Source organism: Accipiter gentilis, chromosome 5 (assembly GCF_929443795.1).
Source record: "Accipiter gentilis chromosome 5, bAccGen1.1, whole genome shotgun sequence".
NCBI lineage: Eukaryota > Metazoa > Chordata > Aves > Accipitriformes > Accipitridae > Astur > Astur gentilis.
Window position 1 is genome coordinate 18,260,615 of NC_064884.1, and position 24,515 is coordinate 18,285,129.

The following is a 24,515-nucleotide window of genomic DNA, read 5'->3' on the forward strand; positions in this document are numbered from 1 at the left end:
CTACTTTATCCTCACTCAGCACAGGTGTGAATGACTACACATGGCACAAAGCCTTAAGTTCGTATTTGTGGATTTGCTGAGAGGGCTAAGGGAGCTTCAGCCTCTCACACCCTTCCATGTCACAGATCATAATGAAACCGTGCACCTCTTCTACTGCAGTTGTAGCCATAATGAAACCGTGCACCTCTTCTACTGCAGTTGTAGCTGTTTCTGGCTCTGGTTATGCTGGGATGTTGCTCCAGCCCGTCCTGCATCTGTCTGCCAGAAAGGATCCAACACTAGCAATGTCTTCTGTGTACTAAAGGTTTTTTCCTCCTGCTGTCTTCATCTTTTGCTTATTGTATAACATTTCTCAGACAGAGACAGTCTTCTCATGAGTATTTCCAGCTTGGAGTACTGTGAGGCTCAGGTTTCTAGGCACTGCTGCAGCAACAATGAAAAGTAACAATAAAATGTAGGTGAAGCTAATGAAATCTGTTCAGTTCAGTTGCATCCCATGCTAAACCTTTCATTTTCTGAGTCATCAATCTTCCTGCAGAGATGACAGAATCTCTCCTTTGTGTTTCTTTCTGGCATAGGTCAACCAGGCAGGACTTTGCAGACTGTTTGGCAGATGTGGGGGACAGACCCTTTCTGCTGCCTTGCAGAAGTGTGCAGTGGCACAGGCTTGTGGCATCTTCATATCCAGCAGTGTTTTCCCTTCCTGACATTCACATTCCTGTCCTCCCACATCCTGCTGTTGCAGAGTATATGAGAAACATAAGAGCAGCCACACAGGGTTAGACCAAAGAGTCTTCCAGTCCTGTATCCTTCCTCTTCCTCTTCGGGGGCCATGTGCAGATAAATAAATATAAAAAACACCTTTAAAATGATGACTGCAATTTGTGTCCTAAGTTTAATTTAATACCGAAGTTGTCCTAGGCTTCCTGCTAAAATGAAGCTGGAGTATGAAATATATGGTTCTATTGAATTTATGCACAGAAACTAACAAGTGAGAATGGTGGAATGCTAATGCATTTAAAAATAAACCTGAATTTCTAATACAATTTACTTCCATAATCTTAGTGAGAGAGACAGCTATAAAAAATTACAGCTTTACATACTAATTGGAAGAAATGCAATCTTAGAACAGTATCAGAACAAATACTCTACACATGGTAGATTGCTTTCAATTTATTTCTACAGTTTCCATATATAAATACATATAACCTAATAGATACATCTACATTCAGCTAATAAAGTTTTGTATGTAAAGTAACCAGATATGGTACCCAGCACTTCACCACATCCTGTCACTTAATCTAGTTGGCATGAACACAAGCTCTTTTGATCTGTACTAACTATTTTTATCTCAGTGTAGATCTCATCCTTCCTATCTGTTATAAAAGCTTTAATCAGAGGGTTTAAGCTAGTCTTATTGAATTATATTATTTTTCCTCCCTAAAACAAAGCTACATCAACCTCAGTTTCCTTCTTTCCATGTACTTTTATGTCTGTATTTTGATTAGAAATGTTATGTTTTCAAAAGGAAAAAGAGTCTGTGCTTAGTGGGTTTAGAGTCATTCTAATTTAATTTGAGTGCAGAAAAAAAGACATTTCCAGAGTATTTTAAGTGAAAGGTGAGTCTAAGTTCACCTGGGCTTATGCTGCCGCATACGCTGTCGCCAACTCCATCAAACTGTATCACAACATGGAAAATTTTGGAGGTTACACTTCTTTTCCACCGTACTAAGTGTCACTGGTACAGTTTTTTTAGTTCCTGAAGATGTGAGACATCCCTGTGGGTTAACCTCAAGACTCTATTCCCCTTCTTACCCTATCTAGTGGCTGGGGCACAAACCTGGCAGCCAGATATCTTGGGCTCTCTTCCTGGATTCACGGTCCACCTTGTAATACATCACTGTAAACTCTCTATTCCTGCCATGCCTCCCTGCTCCCTGTATATATCTGGTCTCTGCAGAATACAGGCAGAGATGTAAGTTACCATAAACATGCCACTGAGTCAGGCAGCTGTCTGTAACTGTCCTTTTGCAAGTATTTGTCTTCTGATATGCCAGAGGAAGCATCAGGTACTTACCCCTCTTCCACTGAGTGGCAAGTGCATGTAGGTAGGTACTGGCGAGCAGATGGGTGTTCATGCTTCAGCTTACTCCTGCTACACCCTCTTCTGGTAACTTGCTGGTCTGCCCATAAATCAGATTGCAAATTCATTAGACTACATTGCAAAGAAACAGGCCTCACAATCACAAAATGCCTATCCCAGAAATGCCCAACATGGCTGAGGCCCTTCAGACGCAAGTGTACTACACATACTAACATCTCCCAAACTAGTCTGCTCATTCTGACCTGAGATTTCAAAAGGTACCATCTCGTACTCCGCTTTTTAATGACTTTGGCCATAACTTGACTTTAAACATGCTAGGCCGGGAACTGTCATGAAATGGTCTGCAGCTCAGGTAACACAGGTACAGACTAACTCACTCTTGAAATAGTTTAACTGTGATGTTGCACAAGTTTAGACACACACATTTTAATCGCAAGCTACAGACTGACCAGAGGTAACATGAAATTTCTCAGTTTAGTTTCAACACGGTGTTGCTGTACTGTCACTGACTTAATCTCATTTAAGTCTGCATTGGTTTAGCAGTTTCGTCATGGTTGCTGAATCTCTAGAGGTTTAATACAGATACTGACAGAATAAAAGGGAATATTCTCTGTGTTTGGATGTATGGGCTTTCCAGTAATAGCTAAAAAGGGCTTATGGTGGACACCTGATAAAAGTATGTACTTAGAAAGGTTGAATTATTTAATGAAGTATTTCTGCTGCTCTCATTAAGACTCACATTAAAAGGCCAAAAAGAGTGTTCAGTGTCAGAAGAAGCTGGACTTGCAGACAAAGCAATTCTATTGCTTTATTTTCTCCCTTAAGATTACTGTAGATGCCTATTACAACCACCTTTTGCTTTTGGTCTGATTTTAGCATATGTGTTTTTATCCTGCCAATGATTCATTAACCCTTTTGTTACAAGTAGCTTCTGGCATCCTTCTTTGTATTCACACCAGATGCAGAACAGAAGAATCCAGGCTGTTTTTTTGTCTTGTCTTCTATATGAGCATCTCCAAAAGCTTTTTCAGTGGCATTGTTTCTGTGAGTTCTGCCACAGCTGGTCTGTATGTCAGGCTGTGGTGCTTTCCATGACCCAGGCTGTAAGTATAATGTTTCCAGTGAGGTCAAGACTACAGGATTTGGCCTCCAAGTCTGCTCTGCAAAGAACACTGCCTCCACAGGAGTCAATATGTAGTATGTACAATGAATGAGATACCTCATAATAAAGGAGTAATTATGTTAAAGATGTCTGCCACTTTGACTACTTTGGAGAAAATATTCAGGATTGTTTTCTGTTGTTTTGGCAATGATACAGAGAAATCAATAATCATTCACAGGCCTCTCAAATGGAATGGCTTCCATTAAGTACTGGATGGCAGTATAGCTTTTCTTGGATAGATTTTTTTATAAATATCCATATATAAAATCATAATATATTTTCAGAGTGGCACCAGCATAAAATAATTGACTTATATGAGCTGTATCTCAGTCATATTTTGGCTGGAATAAATATAAATCCTTAACTCCTCACCCTCTACTCTTGAAAACCAAACAAGCAACACAGCCATTTTAAGCAGAAAATGAATGCTTGTATAGCTAGTAATCCTCTGAATGAACTGACTCAAGAAATTCCAAGACTTATGGCGCTCAGGATAGGAACTCCAGTTAGCTGAACAAAAGTACAGATCTGTAGTAGTTTGGACCCAGTAGCAAAACTACAATAAATGTGAACCACTAGAAGGAGACAGAGCGCCACACTGTATGATCATGAAATACTCTGAGTACAACCTGTATGCATTAATGCTATACGTGGTTAGAATCTACAGAGTTCACTGAATCTGAACATTGATCAGCATGCATTGCATTTTCCCTTGATCTTGTAATTGAAACAAAATATTGGGTTTAGGAAATAAGGCTCTGGCAGAAACCACTAGCTAACATTTGGTAAACCAACTAGTCTATCAATCAACTTCCCTCTCCATTTCCCAACCTGTGACATGTGAATACTGAGGTAAGAATGAACTAACCATATGTCAAGTGTTCTGAGGTCCTTGTAGACACTTGGCGCACTGGAAGTGCAAAGTATTATTTTATTTAGGAGTGCAGGTCTTGCTATTTCCCTGCTACTCTTCAGACTGTTGCATTTCTGAATTTTTGAAAAAAAAAAACCCAAAACACCTCTCCTAAATTCCCTTTTACCTACAGTGCAAAATTCTGTCGTTGTACTAATAAAAATGAACAAGATAAAATACTTAAGACTGTGGTTTTTTGAAAATAAGAAACGGTTATGAAAATTCAGTGAAACATTATATTACTACACTAAAATAGTAGCAGACAGTAGGGATACTATTCCCTACACCAGTGGCTCTACTGTCTGTATGTGTGTCCCAAATACAGCTGAAAGGCTCTTAAAGAATCCCTGTGTTTTCTGCTTTCATAAATACTCTGCTGTAAAAAAAAAAAAAAAAAAAAAAAAAGGACTTGCTTTTGCAGCCATTTTTGGTTGAAACTGAAAACCTAGACCTCTAAATCTCCTGGAGTAAAAGGAGATGACAAGATGTAAACATGTAACTACTCCATGTGAAGATCTTTAGATATGCTTCTAACTGGGAGAAAGACTCTCATTTGCAGTTCATACTGATTTAATTAGAACAGACATAGTATAGCACTTAGATATAAACCAACTTATTAAAAGGACACTCACTTTTGCAATATTTTAAATTGTACTGAAGGCACAGAGAAGTGCACTGAAGCTAGTTAAGATCTTCTAGTCCTGTTCCCCCTACGAATACAGAATTCCAGTTTCCCCAACCTTGACCTTGTCCTTCAGTTGGACCCGTTTTCCGCTAGAAACCCTGATGCTGAGTAAGCCAGCTCAGCACATTCCCTTCAGGCAACCAGCCACGACTTAATCAGTCACATACACTCCTGCATAACCTGTATTTGAGAACAGGCCCTCTTCAACCACACTGAAGGATTCTAGTGATCCTATCTCAATCTGCCTTGGAGGGGATAGGCTGCAGACTTTAGTTACAATAAGCTTCAGACGAGACTGTGAACAGAAAGTAGACGGAAGAGGTCTCTGGCTACGAATGCCAATACTTTCGATGCAGATACTGACTTCCGTTCTACTATTTATCAGAATGCGAATCTGTAAAACGCAGATCTTTGGGAGCCGCAGATGTGTTTGTACAATCTTCCAGTCAGCAAGCTTTCGTGGTGGAGAAATATAAATCCACTGCATTTTGAACCCAGATTTATTTTCTGAAATCTTGAGGAGAAACACAGTGGAGATTACAACCGATAACGCTGTTAGAAACCAACCCTCATTCGAGGATGAGGTGAAGATGTGCAACCTCAGTCAGGAGCTGATGCCCCCCGCTGCCCGGGATGCCTCCGTCTGAACAAGGATCTCCGGCATCTAAAACCAGTTTGTGCCTCCCTTTATCCAGGAAGCAACTGGAAGCGTTTGGGAACAGCCGGAGACAGGCCGGCTGTTTACCTCCCCCACCTAAGCGAGCTGGCTGCCGAAAAGCATGTTTTCTGCCCTAAAAGAGCGGGCCCGATTCTTTTCGTCACGGGCGGAAGCCGCTGTCGTCACCGTACCTGGCACGTCACCAGTATTCCGGCTACACGCGGGGAACACCCGCACCGCGGGAAGGGCCGTGTGGGCCTACCACAAGCCGTTCGTTATCTGCCGGGACGCGGCAGCCGGAGCCGCCCCGCGGCCCACGCGCATGCAGGAACGGCCGCCCCCTCGCGCCCCACGGCCCCTGCGCTGGCGTCACCGCTGCGCGCCGGAGGAGGCCCCGCCCCCTCGTCGCTCTCCTCCCCCCCCCCACCCCACGCGCGGCGCGTGGGGCCAGGCCGCCCGCCCGGAGGTAAGAGCGGCTCCTCCCGCCTCAGCCTTGCCCTCGCCCGGCGCGCGGGGCTGCATAGGCGCTGCGCCCCTCCCCGAGGTGGGCCCGCCCGCTTCCCTCCCCCCTTTCCCCGCCGCGGGGTGGTACGGCTCGCGGTCTGGCGCAGCCGGCGGTCTGGGGCGGTGGCGGGCCTGGGACAGGGAAATGGCGGTCTGTCCTTGGGGTAGGAGTTAGGAACGCGGTCAGGCCGCTTCCTGTGGTTTTAGGGTCTTCCAGAGGCGTTTGAAAAGCGGGAGGTGCGTTGTCGGGAGTCAGGGCCTCTGATGGCTGTTCACAGGTGGGTTGCCTCTACCCCGTAGGTCTTCGGTCTGTTGAGAAGAGGCGCGGAGGTGAGGCTGGCAGAAGAAGGTTAGTGTCAGACCACGGCGGCGTGCTGTAAGCTGCAGGCCTGGGTGGGTCTTCAAGGGTACGTCCAGCGCCTTTAGGAAGCCTTGTGGCCAAAGGCGTTCGGGAAGTCGGCTCAGACGCTAAAATCCCATTTTACCGTGTCTCTAAAGGACCGGTAAGGTGTTTCATCTTTCACAAAGAGGTGTCAGGACAGGGGGTTTTGGTTATAAACTGTTGGGAAGGCCTCGGTTTGCGTGCATATCCACTTCGCCTGGTAGACATGTGATCAGGGAATCTGTGTGCGGCCTAAGAGCTAAACCAGGCTTCCAGGGGAGCTGTAAGTCAATGTTAAAGCAGTCCAAGTTGTTCCGTTTTCCCTGTCCCAAATGCGTGGACGCTCCGTAACTTCCCAGAACTGAGGGTCAAGTTGTGCGCGGTACGGATTTTGTTAGTGAGCATAAACACAGTTTAATGCACAACTTGTTTAGTTAGCCATGAAAAAGAGGATATGGAGTTGTGCTTTTAGGATGGTTGTGCCTAAGAAGGCTGTGTGGTAGGCAGCGAACAGTTACATTCCTATTAAAAGTCAGTAAAATAGTGTTGCAGCTCGAGGAGCCGTGAGAACTTGGTAATTGTTGTAAGAAGAGTGTGTTTTTCAAAGAGAATATACAGTTTGCACATACAGGCCACGGTTAAGGTAGTTCACTCTTTCCCCTTAACAGAAAGGCAGGTGACAGTTAAAATTTTTAAGCTCAAGTACTTTGTAATAAAGTAGGTTTTGTTACGGTTTTCTCATATTGCTGCAAAGATGAAGATGTCCTTTACACTTTGTCACAACTCTCTGACTGCAAGTGTAGTTGCTGCTAGCAACTTGGAAGGGACTTTGACTTGCAAATTAAACTTTAGATTATGCTAATTAAAAGGCCTCATTTTTGAGACAAACAAAAATGGAAAGACTTGATTGTAAAGTAAATCAAAACTGAAAGGTGTCTGGCACTGTCCTGGTTTCAGCTGGGATAGAGTTAACTGTCTTCCTAGTAGCTGGTACAGTGCTATGTTTTGAGTTCAGTCTGCGAAGAATGTTGATAACACTGATGTTTTCAGTTGTTGCTCAGTAGTGTTTAGACTAAAGTCAAGGATTTTTCAGCTTCTCATGCCCAGCCAGCGAGAAAGCTGGAGGGCCACAAGAAGTTGGCACAGGACAGCGCCAGGGCAGCTGACCCAAACTGGCCAACGGTGTATTCCATACCATGGGACATCCCATCTAGTATAGGAACCAGGAAGGGGAGGAGGTGGGGAATCGCCGCTCGGGGACTGGTGGGGTGTCAGTCGGCGGGTGGTGAGCAATTGCCCTGCGCATCATTTGTACATTCCAATCCTTTCATTATTGCTGTTGTCATTTTGTTAGTGTTATCATTATCATTATTAGTTTCTTCTTTTCTGTTCTATTAAACCGTTCTTATCTCAACCCAGGAGTTTTACTCTTTTTTTTTTTTCCCAATTTTCTCCCCCATCCCACTGGATGGGGGGGAGTGAGTGAGCGGCTGCGTGGTGCTTAGTTGCTGGCTGGGGTTAAACCACGACAGGCACATTTATTGGTTTTAAAAATATAAAAGAACACTTCCAATCTAAAATACTTGAATATTGCTAATCCTGTAGCAGTATGACCCTTGTTAAAGAAATCAGAAAGCACTTAACACAAGGCTATACTCCAGAACATGAGAAGCTTGAAAGTGATTATTAGAATTCTTAGGCTTCCTAACAGAAATGCAGTGCAGAAGTCACACAAACCTTTCTGATAAGTGCATTTCTTTTTGAAGTGGCTTCAGATTTTCAGAATCAATTCTTCATCTGTGCACAGTTGCTCTGCTTTTCATATGAACTGCCTGCATTTAGTAAAGATTGTTTGTTTTTAATGGCAGTAGTAGAAAATTGTGGGATGTATATGGAATGGAATGGTGAACTGAGAAAACATCAGTTCCTTTAAATAAATAAATTGTTTCACGAAATGAACATTCGGTGATGGAGTTAAGTATTCTTTATTGCAGCGCTGGAAGCACGGGGGATCGCTCCTCCAAACATGCTTCCCGGCTGGGACTAATTGTATAGGTTAAATACATGTCTTACATACATATTCATAGAATTTCCGAGAAATTCTAGTGTCAAAACAGTGCACTGGAATGGTACTGGTCACCACAGCTCCAGGTAGATGTTGCAGAACCAGAGCTGGAAAAGGCAGCACAGAAAGAAGCAGCAAAGGTGACTGATTGAGGGGCAACAATGAGAGTGAATATTGTTAACTTTAGAGATGATGCCAAGGGGATGTAACAACAGACTGAAAGCTTTGAGGTTGCAGACTTTGCTACCTTTGTCTGAACTCTCTTTGTTCACTATAACTATTTGCTTTTCTCCATTCCTCATGCAGGCTTGCCGTAAGGCATTCTGCTGGGCCTCGGGATACACACCATATTTAGTTACTTCTTCACGCAGGCAGTGTTCCCCATGCATGCTGTTATGTATAAGCTCCATTTTTCTGTGCTGGGAAATTGCTCAGGTTCCTTTTTCCCAGCTTCGTCTATTCTCCTGGTTCTTTGTTCTCCCTTCTGTGTCAAGCTGTGGTTACTACCTTGCCCTTTCTTCCTGTGCCAGGCCAGAGTGCATCTCTGTTCTCCATCCTACAATATTTTATTTCATCTATTTCAATCCCAGTGAAAATTCCATGTCCCCAGATGAGTTTTCCCTGTTACTCCCTCACTTCTGTGATTTTACACATCCCTTTTCATTGCTGATAGTAGTTGGTCTCCCTTTTGTCAGGTTATCAGCTCTTACATTCTATTTAGGGGATAGGTGGAAAAGTTTTTCCCTGTTTTTCTCCTGCATCAGTAAGATTGATGCTTAGAACATGATGCTTGGAACACAACGTCCCACAGTTACTGCGTTATGTTCAACTGAAAAATGAGTCAAAGTGCTTCTACCAGTTGAACACAGTCTTGTTAGCACAGTCAAATAATGAATGGCCAAAAATAGATTGGGGTCACTCTTCTAAACAGTAGAGAAAGGTACTGAATGAAGTGCAAATACAGGAAATTGAATTCTGATAAAAGGAAGTACTTTTTCATGCTTTGTGGGACTGGTGGCTAAAGGAAACAAAGGAGGTCAGTAGCTTAAAAGAGTGAAAAGTTCCTTGGCTTTAATTCTGGATATTCACGGTGCTGATACCAGTGGAGAGTGGCAGCAAATTTTAGAAGAGGTAGTAAACTCTATGGTTTAGAGCATACAGGAGCTATAGACTGAAGGCAGGTTATTTCCTGTTTGCTGCAAATTTGGTAGGACAGAAATATTCAGTATTGATTGCTGTCATGAACAAAAATCCACTGTGTGTAAACTGGTTTTTGCCAAGGAGACAGTGCTTTGCTGTACAAGAAGTTCTTGCTAGGTTCAGTGCAAGCAAAAGTATATGTTTTAAAGACCAGTTTAGATGTACAAATTTAATATCGCTTTAAAGCCCCAGTCTTGAACTGAGCTGTGGTAGCATAGTCGGAGTGTGAGAGCTTTTATGAAAACTTATCACTAAGAAGTGTTCTGGACATACCTAAAGAAAGCTGGTTTTATCATTGTTCTTACTGATTGAGGTACTGACAGGTTGGAGCTGAACAAGAGCCAGGGTATATTGGAGGTGAGGTTGACAGAAAAAGGTTAGTGTCAGACCACGGTGGTGTGCTGTAAGTGGCAGTCCTGTGCTCAGAAGAGGAAACGACTATGTCGTCAAAGATGTGGAATCTAGAAAAGGTGATTACAGAGAAAAATAATGTTTTAAGAATCATGCTGAGTTGAAGGTTTACATCAGAGTTGGTTTGTGTGGATATACATGGGGCTGTAGTGAATATGGGTTATTTAAGCCAAGCTGAGATACCTGTTTTCTCATGTGATATCCACCATGGGCTAAAGTGTAAGTGAGCCTCAAAAATATTATTCCCTCCCTTAAAATGTTAATCTTCTTTTAAGACAGATCGGAATAAACTTTGCAAATCCTTTGAGGCTCAGGAGACTTTATCTCGGTGGCATCAGCAAGAGCCTGATGGCTGTGGGCTGTTTTGTAGGCTTCTGTGCACATTAAGATGCTGACTGGAGCCTAGCTTTGAAGGCAGGGTTAAAAATGATTGCTTGGCTGTTGCCCATTTGTAATATAGTGCAAGTTGTGCATTGGGTAACTACCATGGCTTGAGTTGGGATATTTTTAAGGGGATCAAGATAAGCCTGTTGGTGTATACTTGGTATTTCATGGTAGGCTTAATTGCTTTTGCAATGGAAATCTTTCTTGCCAACAAGATTGTGAGTTGGCGTTGCAAGAGTGCTCTGACTAATTGTACTAGACGTGCTCTCCAGCTGCCCCAGGCTGGCTCGAAAGGCATTAGTAGCAAAACAGATCTGTGGACAGAGTGATGACTAGCGGGCAACTAATTATTTATTATGCAGCAATAATGCTGAGGAGCGTCTGTCACAGATGAGAACCTGTCGTACTTAAGAGCTTTGCAAACATGGAATAAAGTGGATTTCTCTGCCCAAAAGAGGCTTGTGATCAAAGAACTTAGTCACGATCTCTGGTACCTTTACATTTAAGATGCTTGTTCCTTGTTGCTCTGTTGCCCTATAGTCACAGTGAACTACAGTGTTGGAGCAGAAGGGACATCTCTGCTGCACTTGCACATCAGCTACATTCACTGCAGGTTGTGAGTCAGAACTCTTGAGAGGGAGGACAGTGTCAGTTTTTAAGAGCTGACAGAGATGGTTTGTCATATTGGTGTTGCTAATGCATTTGTTTTGAATTTCAGTGTGTTTTTATATGCCCTGACCAAAAAGTTTGGGGTTTGTTTTGGTTTTCTCTATATAAGCTGTAAATATCAATGAAAGGAAGGAAAGTCTAATCTGATTTTTGTTAGATGAATGATCTGAAAAAATAAAAGATCTGAGCTCAATATGAAGACAAGGCCTTCTAGTGCTTAAGAAATAGGTAAGAACTAACATGAAGTGTGAAGTGAGTTGCAATACTAAGTAGAATGAAGGATGCTAAATTACTTTTGTTTTCTGTTTGCATGTTACAAAATATGTCAAATACACCATTTTTATCCTGAACATGCAGTTTTAATTCCGGTTGAAAACCATGTGCATGACACTTAACACTGAGCATTTTTTACTTCTGTCTTTTGGGGTTTCCTATTGCCATGTTGATACATGCATGTAGCTTCCATTACTTTCACCATGCATCTTCAGCAAAATCTCTCGTAGAGGTACCCAGGGCCTAATTAGAGTTTATATCTTTCAGTATGACAGTGTGGTGGGTTGACCCTGCCTGGACACCAGGTGCCCACTAAAGCCGTTCTATCACTCCCCCCTCCTCAGCTGGACAGGGGAGAGGAAAAAATACAACAAAGGGCTCGTGGGTTGAGATAAGGACAGGAGAGATCACTCACCAATTACCATCACAGGCAAAACAGACTCAGCTTGGGGAAAATCAACTCAATTTATTACCAATCAATCCGAGTAGGGTAATGAGAAATAAAACCAAGTCTCAAAAGATCTTCCCTCCACCCCTCTCTTCTTCCCGGGCACAACTTCACTCCCTGATTCTCTACCAACCCTCCCAGCAGCACAGGGGGACGAGGATGGGGTTTACAGTCAGTTCATCACACCTTATTTCTGCCGCTTCATCCTCCTCAGGGGCAGGACTCATCACATTCTTCCCCTGCTCCAGCTTGGGGTCCCTCCCACAGGAGACAGTCCTCCACAAACTTCTCCAACATGGGTCATTCCCACGGGCTGCAGTTCTTCACAAACTGCTCCAGCATAGGTCCTTTCCACGGTGTGCAGTCCTTCAGGAGCACACTGCCAGAAAACCTGCTCCAGCGTGGACTCCTCTCTCCACGGGTCCTGCCAGGAGCCTGTTCCAGCGTGGGCTTCCCACAGGGTCACAGCCTCCTTCAGGCACCTACCTGCTCTGACGTGGGGTCCTCCACGGGCTGCAGGTGGATATCTGCTCCACCGTGGACCTCCATGGGCTGCAGGGGGACAGCCTGCCTCACCATGGTCTTCACCACGGGCTGCCTGGGAATCTTTGCTCCAGCGCCTGGAGCACCTCCTCCCCCTCCTTCTGCACTGACCTTGGTGTCTGCAGGGTTGTTTCTCTCGCATGTTCGCTCTCTCTCCGGCTGCAGTTTCTGTGGCCCAGCAACTTTTTTTCCTTCTTAAATATGTTATCACAGAAGAGCTACCACTATTGCTGCTTGGCTCAGCCTTGGCCGGCAGCGGGTCCATCTTAGAGCCGGCTGGTATGGGCTCTGTTGGACACAGGGGAAGCTTCCAGCAGCTTCTCACAGAAGCCACCCCTGTAACACGCTCCCCTCCACCCGCCACCCCCACCAAAAAGCTTGCCACACAAAGCCAATACAGACAGATACTGTTTTGCTGTGGGGGTGGGCAGAAAGGGAGGTTTGTTTTTGCTTTTTAAACCAGCTGGCAATTACTTTCTAAGGCTTGATTTAAAGCACCAGATATATTCAAAGATCATTCATAAAAGCCACCTGCAAATTGTCTGCAGTTTCTCTTTTTCCATTTCTTACCTTTGTATGCCAGTCATGGGTGTGCTTTTCTTGGAAGGAATCTGCAGAGTTCTTCTCTTCATTCTCCTGAAAAATAAATGTGAAGATAGATGTTTTGCTAGTTGTATTGTGCACAATCATCTGTGTTTTAGTTTTTATTTAAACTTCCTTAATACAGCATTTAACTCAGTTGGATCTTTGATCAATAGGCACACTAGCACTATGGCAAACCCATTTAGCCTTTTTTTATATGGTCTACAGAAGATGACATATTTTCTCTTGACTTTCTCCTTTTCATATTTGTGTCTTTTCTGTGGTTCATAATGTGTGGTATTTCCCTCCGTTCCCTTCTTGCAGGCTGAGTGTAATACTTGCTCTGGTTTATACTATGTTCCTTGTTTTCTAAGCAGAAGTTTACATAAACGTAGTCATGTTTCTGAGTAAATCAGAATTTATTCAGAATTTTTCAGAAATTTCAGAATATTCAGAAATTTTCCATGTGTGGAAACTCATTTTATAAGACAATTTTTGATCAGACTTAAATGCAATGAAAGAGTTTTCTCATGAAAAGTGGTTTACTTTTGTGATTTAAAGTCCTTTTCTTCCTCAAATATATTTCTCTTTTATGCTGCTTTCCCAAAATCTGCTTGGCAGTTTTTGAGCTCAGGGTTAAAAGGGAAAGCTGTTTCTGGTAGATTGATGTTATGAAGTCATACCACATTTTTCATTGCTACTTGTTTGCCTCGGTGTCCTTAATCAAAGTAGGCCTATTCTCTTCTATTTTATGTTTATGGGTTGTGAACTTTCCTCTGCATTCTCAAAGTTAAAGATGTTACAAAGTATTATCATCATGTATGCAAGCACACATTATGTGTTCTGCATCATAAGTGTTATTACTTGATAATGAAAATGCTGTCTTATCCTCATTTCCCTTAGACTTCCCCATTATTCACAGGCTTACACTGCAAGTATTTTCATAACTTCTCTTATCTGAATATTTGTACTGTCCTTAATTTTTTTAAGTGGCATATCTGTGCCAAATAAAATTTGTTTGAAAGTCAGCAAATTCAACAGAGAAAACCTGTGTAGTAAACATCAACTTCAGGAAGTGAATTAAATTTCTGCTTGTTCAAATTATATAGAGAAACAGTTTTAAAACTTTGAGGAAAATTTTGTTTGTGGTTTAATAACTGAAACGTAACTATTCAGGGTGGTATAGCCTTTAGGTATGTTTAGAGAATCACTGGTGTGGTCTTAGTTCATCCCATCCTTGGCTTTGTCATTCTGCAGGTGTGACTATGCAGTCTGTGTGTTGATTTTGGCAGAAACAATTTTGTGGAGTTTCTGGTGTACACATTTCCTAATGTAGTGTAAGTTTGCTCTTGTTGATTTAATGTTATCAAAACTATTTTAGGCCGTTGACTGGTGCCTATTGTTGGCATGTGCTGACACTGTAACATATCCTGCTTAGTAATGCTGAAACAACAGTCTAATGAAAAGAGAGAGGTCCTTATGCAGCAGGAGTAGGAACTTGCTAGTTCCTGTTGAAATGAACAGAAAACACAAGTTTAACAAATTCTTTCCCCTCCCTGGGCTGAAGGAGTGGACTTACCAATGAAGGGTACTGTAGACAGGCTAACTTGCAGCCTTGTTCCATTGAAGGCTGATGCATTTTTTTTTCCCTTTCCTTGCTAATTTGACAGTGTCAAATACTTCGTGATACAAGGGCAAACTTAATTTCTTCTGGTTCATGAGACAGCAATCATAGACAAATATATTTTGGACTGTATCTGTTATCTTTCCTTCTATCTTCCTATTCTTTCGCTGTCTCATTCTTTAGGTCTAGCTTGGAATATTGGAAAGAATATATGTGCTCTAGTGACTGCTTATCCTTGCAACTACTGTAAAATAGCTCGAGTTGGTTTTGATTGATAACACATTCCTGCTACAGTTTTTTGTTGGTGGTGTTTTTATTCCTGCAGTTGCTGGTGCTGGATGCCCTGATAAAGGGAGAGAGAAAAGTTGGAATTTATCACTGTGTTCATGCTTGTCCATCAAATTAAGAGCATAGTAGATAAGCATTGTAGTGATGGTAAGCTCTGTAGATGATTGTTGGATTGGATTACATCTCTCTCCCTGTATGTGTAAGTAGAGTAAATGTGTATTGACAGACACCCAACCAAGCATAACTGTATTAATGGCTGGGAAAATCTAGTTTCTTCTGTAGCTTTGAGTGTTTTGTGTGCTGTATTTTATGACAAAAAGTTAACAACAAACATTGTTTCTGGACTCCTGTAATCAACCTTAGAAAGGTGATTATAATGCAGGTGGCCAGGACAGAACAAAACACAAACAATACTACTGTAAATGGCAGAAATAAATGTATTGGTATTTTGCCTTTCTGTGGGCAGCATCTTGTAGGTCCAGCTCAGCTTTCTTGCTAAAGTTGGCTGCAGCTGACTGAAACAGTATTTACGTGTGTGAGTTGCATGCTGGGGTAGGGAGGGGTCCTTCAACATGTCATGGTTAGCATTGCGATTCTGTACTCGATCTGAAAAACAGCTCTGAACAGGATGAAAATTCATGCAGCTGAGTAGGATTATAATTCTAAACTATGCAAACAACAGCAGTGAAACTGGGCTTGTTAACTGGCTGATCATATTTCTGGAAACACGCTGGTGCGGTTAAAACTAGAGTTGCAGACAAGCTTGTGTAGCTCCACACTGTTTTTCCTCCCAATCTTCCTCCTGTTTGACCTCCAGGAGACAATATAAATAAAAAGAAACCTCTCTCGCACATACCACGCTCTTGCCAGGAAGAGCAAAAAATCAAATCGTTATCTAAAACAAACTCATGATGTGACAGCTGTTTGCAGTTTCCTTGCTGTTTGTACTGGCTGTGTGGCTTGGTGTTCACAGATAAAGTGCAGTTTCTCCAATTTATGTTCCCGCCCTCTGTACTCAGTGGCTGGGTAGTGGGATTATCACACTAATCCTAAATAGGAAGGACTGCAGTGATCCAGGTGTTCCCACTGTTCTTGATGCAGCTCACCAAATGGGCGGGAAAATTACCTATTTCTTCTCTTCTTTCCTTAGAACATTCCAAAAGTTGTTGCTTAATCAGTAGGAGTAACAGAAAATAACACAGCTCTAAGTAACATCAACTCTGCAAGGTAGTATGTGATTTATGATTTGAGAGGAATTAAAGATACTGATTGTAAGCCAGCAGCCAGATGGCTTGGCAGTAGCCATGCCATGTTATCGTGAATGCTGGGATCAAAAAAGGAGTGCTTTGGAATTTTTCACATCTTTGCTTATCTCACAGTTGCTGTACATAGATGTGTCTACAAGATTTCCAGAGAATTCTGAAATCCCCAAACCACCTTGGCTTTGTTACTGGTAGAGTTGTATCACAGATTATAATACCCCATAGAGAATTCAGAAAACTGGATACAGGGTTCACAAGAAGAATTTCTCAGACAACCTTCTAAATTTAGCATTGGAAGATGTAACTGGCCCTGGTGTAACTGGTGCTGCATAACCACTTTAAAGCTGAAGTAATGACTGTTCCTAAGACAGGCTGAAGCCATATCCCCGGGGTTTTTTTTGTGTATTTTTTTTTTTTTTTTTTTTTTTTTAGTGTCCTGCCTGCTGCTTAGTGTAGCTCTTTATATACTCTGATTTATAGAGCACTTCTTTTAAACAAGCAAGTAATTTCCTTCTATCACAGACCATAAAAGCTAAATACTGGTTTGGGACTGTTATAAGAATAGGTACTACAGTCATGTCACTTGTAATTCTCCTTCATGCCATTTTGCACAGCAGTTAGGAGATATCCCTGAAATTATAGAACCTTTAACTGTGTCACTATTGACATTACCTGCTAGAACTCTTCAGAAGTAGGCATTTCTTATAATGTTTAATGAAGGAATGCTAATGCTTTGTATTGTAAAATATGGTCTTTTGACTCTGTAGGGACTTAATGAAAAGGATTATTAGTTTTGTTTCCTCTTTCCAGATGGAAATGTCAGAAGATGATATTAACACGGAAGAATACCCCACTGAAATTCATGATTATCTTGCAGCATTTGAAAAATCTCTTGGTTCTGTAGATGAGATGCTGAAGACAATGATGTCAGTTTCCAGGAGCGAGCTTCTCCAAAAGGTAAATAATCTTCCTTTTGACAACCTTTTTGTTATTAATACAAGAATACCTGGGAACCCCAACTGAAATAAAAGGGTCTGTTAGGCTAGCCACTGCATAGAGAAATAACAAATAAGACACATCCTACCCTTGATACCTAATATTTGAAATTCTTACATTTCTAAGACATCCAGACGGTCTTAAAAACTAAACAATGAAAGATATGCTCTTTCAAACTGAAAAGTGATGATCTTACCAGTGAGTCATTTAGGTAGAGGACATTCTAGCTTATTCCTGACCTTCCTTAAAGTGCATGCTGAGTGGTCTTTCATAACAGAGAGGTCATTCCCATTTTCATCTGAGACCTTTTCACAAAAAACTTAATGGCACTTGGTATACCCGGAAGCATGTAAAAATTAATTGACAGCAGTGAGAATTGATCGGATTCTAGAAGTCGAGACTTGCAGAACTTGGTGCTTGAAAAACTGAGCTGTCTCCTCTAGCTATGTTATCAGCTTAAGTCTGTAAAATGTGGGTTTTTTTCAGCGCATAAAGACAGAGTGGGGTACTGCCTGAAGACTTCATACAAGCCTCTCTATCTTTTAACGTTTAAAGCCTAACATGTAATTTCTTTCTGTAGGGCAAGAAAAAGCCAGCAGATGAAGGAACTTCTTCATCATCAGAGGACTTTTAACACAAATAAATTATGAAGAAAACAGTCTTGACAACACTGATCTTTTGACAATATCCATGTTAGAACTAGTGAGCTGTACAATGATGTTATCAGAGTTTCTGGAAATCCTATAGGACTAAAATAATAAATTGACTTTGACAGTCAAGAAAAAAAACCCCTCATTACCTTTATTCTTTCTTCGCTTTACAGCCCTAAGTATTCCAGCATGCGTTGAACACACAGTCTACCATGTGTGGTGTTAATGTTCATTGACTGTCTGTAGCATACTATATTCACATTTGAGCTTCAGCAATCTTAAGACTTTTTATTTTTTTTTCTTCCATTGATAGCAACAACTATTTTGAATTAAGTTTCTGTGGAAAAAATGGTACTTATTTCTGACTTACAGGAACAGTAGTCTAAGAGCTATGTGCCAAGAGATTTTTGTGCTTTTGGCCGTATGGGACTGGGGCATTTAACATCAGACTGGGAAAATGGCATGAATACTTGCACAGAAAGAATGGTTCTGTGATAGCTCGGAAATAGGCATAGACATGGTCTCAGTGAACTTGTGGTGCAAAAATGTGCTCGTTCAGTGTGTATTTTATTATGAATACATTCACAATTATAAAATGTGCATGTTACTAAAATTTGTGCTCATCTTGCATAAAAATGTCCAAATGTGGTGGGTTTTTTTTCATTCTAGTTAGAGCCTCTTGAGCAAGCAAAGCTGGATTTGGTTTCGGTGTACACGTTAAATTCAATGTTCTGGGGTAAGTATGTGGTAGGAGGAAAAAGTAGTATTTATGATTGCCATTTGAACACCTTCTAGATAGCTGCAAACATTAAATAATCATGTTTAATAGCCAAATAATTAGAAACTTGTAATTACCCCAAGGACCCAAATTATTGCCATCCATAGGGTAAATGATGTTGAAACTCCAAATCAAAAATTGATATTTACAAAAGCTGACTTTTTACATGCACGAGGATGTTTCTTTCTGTTTTTTTCATGGCAACTTTTCCTGTCCTTTTAAAGACAGAAAGTGTAACCGTGTTAGATTTTATTTTTTTTTTTAGCTGCAATATTTGATGATAATAGTTTGTCAGATACTTAACAACACAGTTAACTCCAATTCTTATTAATGGTTTTACAGTTTTCCTATGTGACTGATTGATTGGGTCCTCAGTCATGACAGCCTTCAGTTTCAAAAAAATATTTTTTTCTTGTAGTATACTTGGCTACTCAGGGAATCAATCCAAAGGAACATCCAGTGAAACAAGAACTGGTAAGATTCTTACACTGCATGCATTGCAATATCTTACTTGCCCAGGACAGTTAACTCGTATAGAAGTAAAAAAATGTTTATATCTATGTTTAAAACTGATATGTTGCCATAATAGCACACATATGCTACATGGTGTTATATAACTATTCATATGCCCTGCTGGGCTCTCTAAATTGAGAAAGTAATATTTTTAGTTCCAAACAATACTGTTTAAAGCAAAGTTCTAGTCTGCTGAAATTAGAAAAGAACAGAAAGATGAATGGTGTCATCTTTTCTTTTCTCCACCTTTGTTTGACAATTGGATTCTGAACAGAGCAGCTTTTCACTTGTATCTGTTAAATGGAAAAATGTTACATGTCTGATAATAATTTATAACTTCCAGTATGGCATTTTTTTCTTATAAATACTTGGAATCATGTTAATCTCTAAGGCTGCCTTTTCTTACTTTTGTATGACTCTAAAAGTATAGTGTGGTTGATTTACTAGCAAAGACGGGAAAGAGCCCCCCTCCCCCTTCCAAGTTCTCCATTAATTCATTTTCTCAGCAGTAAAGAATCCAGTTCAGCAACAAAGCTAAAAGCTTTTTTGGCACCAGTTGTATGTGTATTGTCCAGTAATTCTGCATTAGTGACATATTTACAACCTATAATAAATCTTTTAGGTTTGTCTTTATATTCCATTTAGATGCATGACTACAGTATAGAAGGCCGGCTATCTTGAAAATTCTGCTGACTTAAAAAAAATCATTTAGCCTGAAGAAAAAATAGAAATCAGAACTTACAGCTACCCATTTTAATTCCTGTATAAATGAAAATACTAAATCTGGGCAATTGTAAAATACTTAGCTTAAATGTAATCCTTACGTAACTAGCGGAACGGTAGATAGGACTGATAAATGTGGAAAGCTAGCCTGAATAACAAGAATACTTCTATTTTTAATTTTGTGAGGTTTTTCAGTAGTCTAGACTGTATCATATTAAAAAATGGAGCGGTTAATATTTCACAAGCTTTCAGTCAGTTTCTTATTCCTCCTATATATTATATAGTGCCTGAATATTGTGTTAATTTAGCGATACTAAAAAATAAATTTTATCTCTTCTGCTGTGGATATTTTATGCTGATATTTTACTTCACAATTGCCAGTCATTTTAACTCTGAAGAATGAGTGAGTTATCATAGCCTAGATTCTTACCCAGTTCTCTTTTCCTTTTACAATTATTAAGGTGAATGAATACACATTCCTTCCTTCCAAGAGCATTGTGATGTTCTTATTCATGTGGAAAGGGAATAAAACAAGGCTATTCTGTCATGGTTGTTTTGTTTTTAGAATTGCTGTCCTTGTGTACATACACAGAATACATGGGGATTCAAACTGTATTAATAAAACTCACATTCAAGCTATCAGAGTTCATTTCTTTTGTCACGTTGACATTTGTCAGCTCCTTTTTCCCATCTTGATAGATGTAAGTTTGCCATCTGTTCTCATTAGCCATCTCCATCACCAAAGAAATATTACAGTCTGTCACGATTTCAGACCCTGTAAAGCCCGTCTCATTAAAGCTATGTTTTTGATACAGAAAGAGTGGCCAACTTTTTGACAAACCAGTTGATTATAAGGGTCACTGAAGAACTGAAAATCAGTTCTGTAGTGTAGGTCTTGTAACTTTTGTTCCAGATTCAAAGTGCTGTCAATGGCTGTTTGAGAAATGTGTGTTACATAGTATTAATTTTTATTTAGTTAGCAGTATCCATAAATGTTCTGTTAAACCACATTTATAATTCAGGTATCAGGTAGAGCACTATATCTATGTGTATATATATTACTGTTGTTTGTATTACAGTAACACCTAAAGGCCCTAGAGTTGAAGGCCATGTTAGGCTAAATACGTAGACACGAAATCCATCAACCAAACTCCTGTGTATTTTACAGAACTACTGTAAGTGTCCACTCTAGTCAGTGAAGAGAAGCAGTCATGTAACAGAGGGTGATTCACATCTTAGAGGGGTTTAGTTACCCTCTAAAAGTAATTTTCTTTATTGATTGCAGAAGTAGATGAGGATGAGTAGGCACATAAATGAGATTGTTAAGCTGGGAGGGTATACTTAGGTGGGGCAAATCTAAGCCATGCTTTGTTCAAAAAAAAGCTTAGACACCAGGTGACTATGGTAGGCTAAGATGGCAAGATAGTATCCCCTTGCTTTATGGAATGGCAGTGGAAACAGGCTTTTCTTGTTACTTATGTTGATAAAAGGAACTTCTGGTACAGCTGGAAATTCATCAGGCTGCCTTAAATAGGCTCACTGGTAAGTACCCTTGACCATTTCAGGATCTTAACCACAAGACTTCGCATGTGTAATGCTTGTAACATCTTTGATTTTGTATAAGATGCTTTTTGGCTTTGCTTGGACATGCTGAATTTTCTTTTTTTTTTTGGTAGACAGTAGTCAGGCAGTATAATTCATATATAAGTGTCAAATATTTAAATATTATTTTGCCATCTTTATATAGGCCAAACTCTAAATTGAGTTCAGTATTTTGTTTTCTAACTTTGCTTGCAAGAACAGTTCTCATCTCACTGTAAATTAGATGCAGAGTCTTCATCTCTGTAGGACTTCATGTTCCTATGACAGTGGATGTCATGCAGATATTAGTATAGTAGGTATCTGTGATGGAAAATCTGCTAAGGGGGGAAGCCCCAAGTTTGCAAAAAGTCTGGTGTATATTTAAGTGATGCTATTTTTCTAGGTATTATAGTTATCTAAATGTACAGTGTGGAGAGCTTCTACTCGTTGATTTTATGTCAGCAGCAATCTTTGGAGAATGGTGTGAAATACACTCTTCCTTTTTTTTTCTTTTTTTTTTTTCCCTCCCCCTAGGAGAGAATAAGAACATACATGAACAAGGTCAAAGAAATAGCAGACAAGAAAAAGGCATCCAAACTCGATAAAGTAGCTGCTTCTAGATTTGTAAGAAATGCACTCTGGGAACCAAATGCTGAAAATGAACGTACTTCCAAAACTCCAGCTAAAGGAAAAAAGAGAAAGATGGACTAAATGTTTGTTTCCCGTTATATAAAACAGAGATATCTAGAACTTATTTTGAAATGTGTTTTGCATACTGCGTGCATCTTGCAGAGGTGCTGTATAGCAACATCTTGATTAAGTTATACTTAAGAGTTTTACAGGATTGTATTTTGTCCAGAACACTTGTCACTGAGGTGATCGCATTGTATGTATATCTGAAAGTGCCATTTGATGTGAGAGAAGTAACTTTTCATTATTCAAATGATAATGACCTGACCTACACTTGCTGGTAATAGATACTGGTGATGTTTTGCTCATAATGCCTAAGTTTCATTTTTTTTACTGCTGAATGATGGACACTTTTTTATACATCCTTAATCTCCTGAATATTAAAAAGTCTCAAACAATGCTATCCAGTCTGTGGTGTTTATGAAAGAGCCATCTTTACTTTCTCATTACATCGTGTGAAATGCTGTATTTGTACAGTTTTGCAAGGTTTATTCACTCTGTTAAACTCTTTCCTCTTCAGCTTCTGAACTTGTGCACATGCCATATTCCCTTACTCTATTGCCTCTGAGAAAACTGAGATGCAAGGGCCACAAGCAAACAGCCTGGATTCCACTCTAAGCCACTGTGTCTAGTCAATGGAAAAAATAGATATCCCCAAAGGGGCAATTTGTAGGGTCTGCAAAAAGGAGCAGGCTGGGGACAGCTATTAGGAAACGCCACATGCAGGAACTTGATTGGAATTTTGGCTGCAGTGCTCATCCCTTACTGCTGACACTGTGAGAGAGAGAAATGTGCTCTCAGGTGGTAGGACAGTGGTCATCCATTGCTGTTTCTCAAATCTTCATCAGGGAAAGTGCAATAAAAACTACTTCTCTGTCTTACAATTATTCTGTTTGTTTTCCTCAAAATGTGAAGCTTAGTCATTTAGGAGAGGAGGTGTGTTAGTTTCTTTAGAAGAACCTCACATTTTTCAATACGTTGCAAACCAAAACTCAATTATCTGCCCAAGAGCTATTTAACAATTAGCAGTAACTTAACTACTTATGAAGCAATAATAAACAATTTAGTTCACCAAAATGCAGTTTGGGTAGCAGTCTACAAAACTGGTTGGGAAATTTTGTTAGTGTGACAGACTAAATGATAAGAACAAATGAATCCAGTATACCTATAGTACTGCAAGCTGAATGATGTACAGTGGATGGTTACTGTCCTTACAGAGGTGTACTGCATCATGCAATGCAGAATATGGACTAAATTGAATTAGGTGCTAAAATGAAGGTTCTCTGGCCACTGACTCTAAAAATATATATTTGAAAGTAAAAGTTTGATACATTGACAAGTTGATTAAAGGCAAGTAATTGTTACATTATCTCTAGAAACTTTTTCAGTGACTGGTATGAATTTACACATTTTTGTTTATGATAAACTCTTTAAATAAATAGTGATTCCTTTAATCCAACTAACAAGAGAACTTGCTTGTGTATATGCTCATGTAGGTGCCTCAGATCTACAGGACTGGTCATGTGAGTATGCATGTGAAAGGCCAGCTGAAAGCTAAAATGAGAATGATTTATTTCTATAGGTTAATGTTATGGTTATGCCAAATGAAAGAGCTGTTGGACTCAGGAGTCTTTTTTTGTCCAATTAAGGTTAAAAATGCAAAACACCCGAAGTGTGTTCTTGGCCAAAGATAGCAACACTTGTGTAAAGTAGTTCTTCTTTTGGTGGGCTCAGCAGGTTTGGATGGAGTTTATTTGGAAGTCTGTGTGTCCTGCCTTGTACCCCTTTCAACCTGAAACTGCAAATGACAGCTGTAGACTGTTATAAACAGAGTTCTGGACTTTGTGTGCATGTAGAGGTCTGCCTGTGCAAAGCTTGAGGTTCAAAATGTTAATCTCAAAACCATCAATTTAAAAAAAGAAAAAAGGCTGGGTGTCCTATGAACTAGTTGGGAAGACAATAGGATAGAAGCGGTCTAAAGTGGCACAAGCCAGAGCACTTTAATATAGAGATTTTCTGAGAGATAACATCTTGTACTTTTGAGAGGCATTGTCTTGAGGAAATGAGTAGCTCAGCTTGTATTTACGCACAGTGCTGTTAATTAGAAGGGGATTGAAGGACATTTCCATTACATGATTTTCCTCTTAAGCTTCAATTACAGCTTTTGTTTTAAAAGGATAATTTCTGAAAAGGATCATAATTCAGTGTCCGGTAAAATACACAGGTTTCAATGGTAAATGTTTAAACAAGAATAATGCAAGGCTATTAGCTAAGACTGACTGAGGTAGAAGTGCATCTGGTATAATTAATTATATATAGGTATTTGGCATTTGTAATAGGGCAGTTCAAATAGATGTAACAAATTCAACTTTGTAAACTTTTTTTAAGGCTTGTATCATTCAGTATGGCTGTTCACAGCCTGGATTT

At 40.2% G+C, this 24,515-nt stretch overlaps 1 protein-coding gene across 11 annotated transcripts; it reads left to right on the forward strand.

The window, feature by feature from the left end:
- The first annotated feature begins 5,919 nt into the window (after window positions 1-5,919).
- C1D (C1D nuclear receptor corepressor) lies at window positions 5,920-22,491 on the forward strand. 11 transcript variants are annotated; one of them, XM_049799486.1, is made up of 6 exons: window positions 5,940-5,988; window positions 6,327-6,529; window positions 16,968-17,114; window positions 18,473-18,539; window positions 19,000-19,055; window positions 21,933-22,491. In XM_049799486.1, the coding sequence occupies exons 3-6, from the start codon at window positions 16,968-16,970 to the stop codon at window positions 22,107-22,109; spliced, it is 447 nt and encodes a 148-aa protein (XP_049655443.1). In that variant the 5' UTR covers window positions 5,940-5,988; window positions 6,327-6,529; the 3' UTR covers window positions 22,110-22,491. The 11 variants fall into 11 exon arrangements, with proteins under 11 accessions (XP_049655448.1, XP_049655443.1, XP_049655445.1 ...); XM_049799488.1 differs by having other exon boundaries at window positions 6,327-6,375; XM_049799495.1 differs by lacking the exon at window positions 5,940-5,988 and adding an exon at window positions 21,308-21,359 and having other exon boundaries at window positions 6,117-6,529; window positions 21,933-22,022.
- Window positions 22,492-24,515: the final 2,024 nt, after the last annotated feature.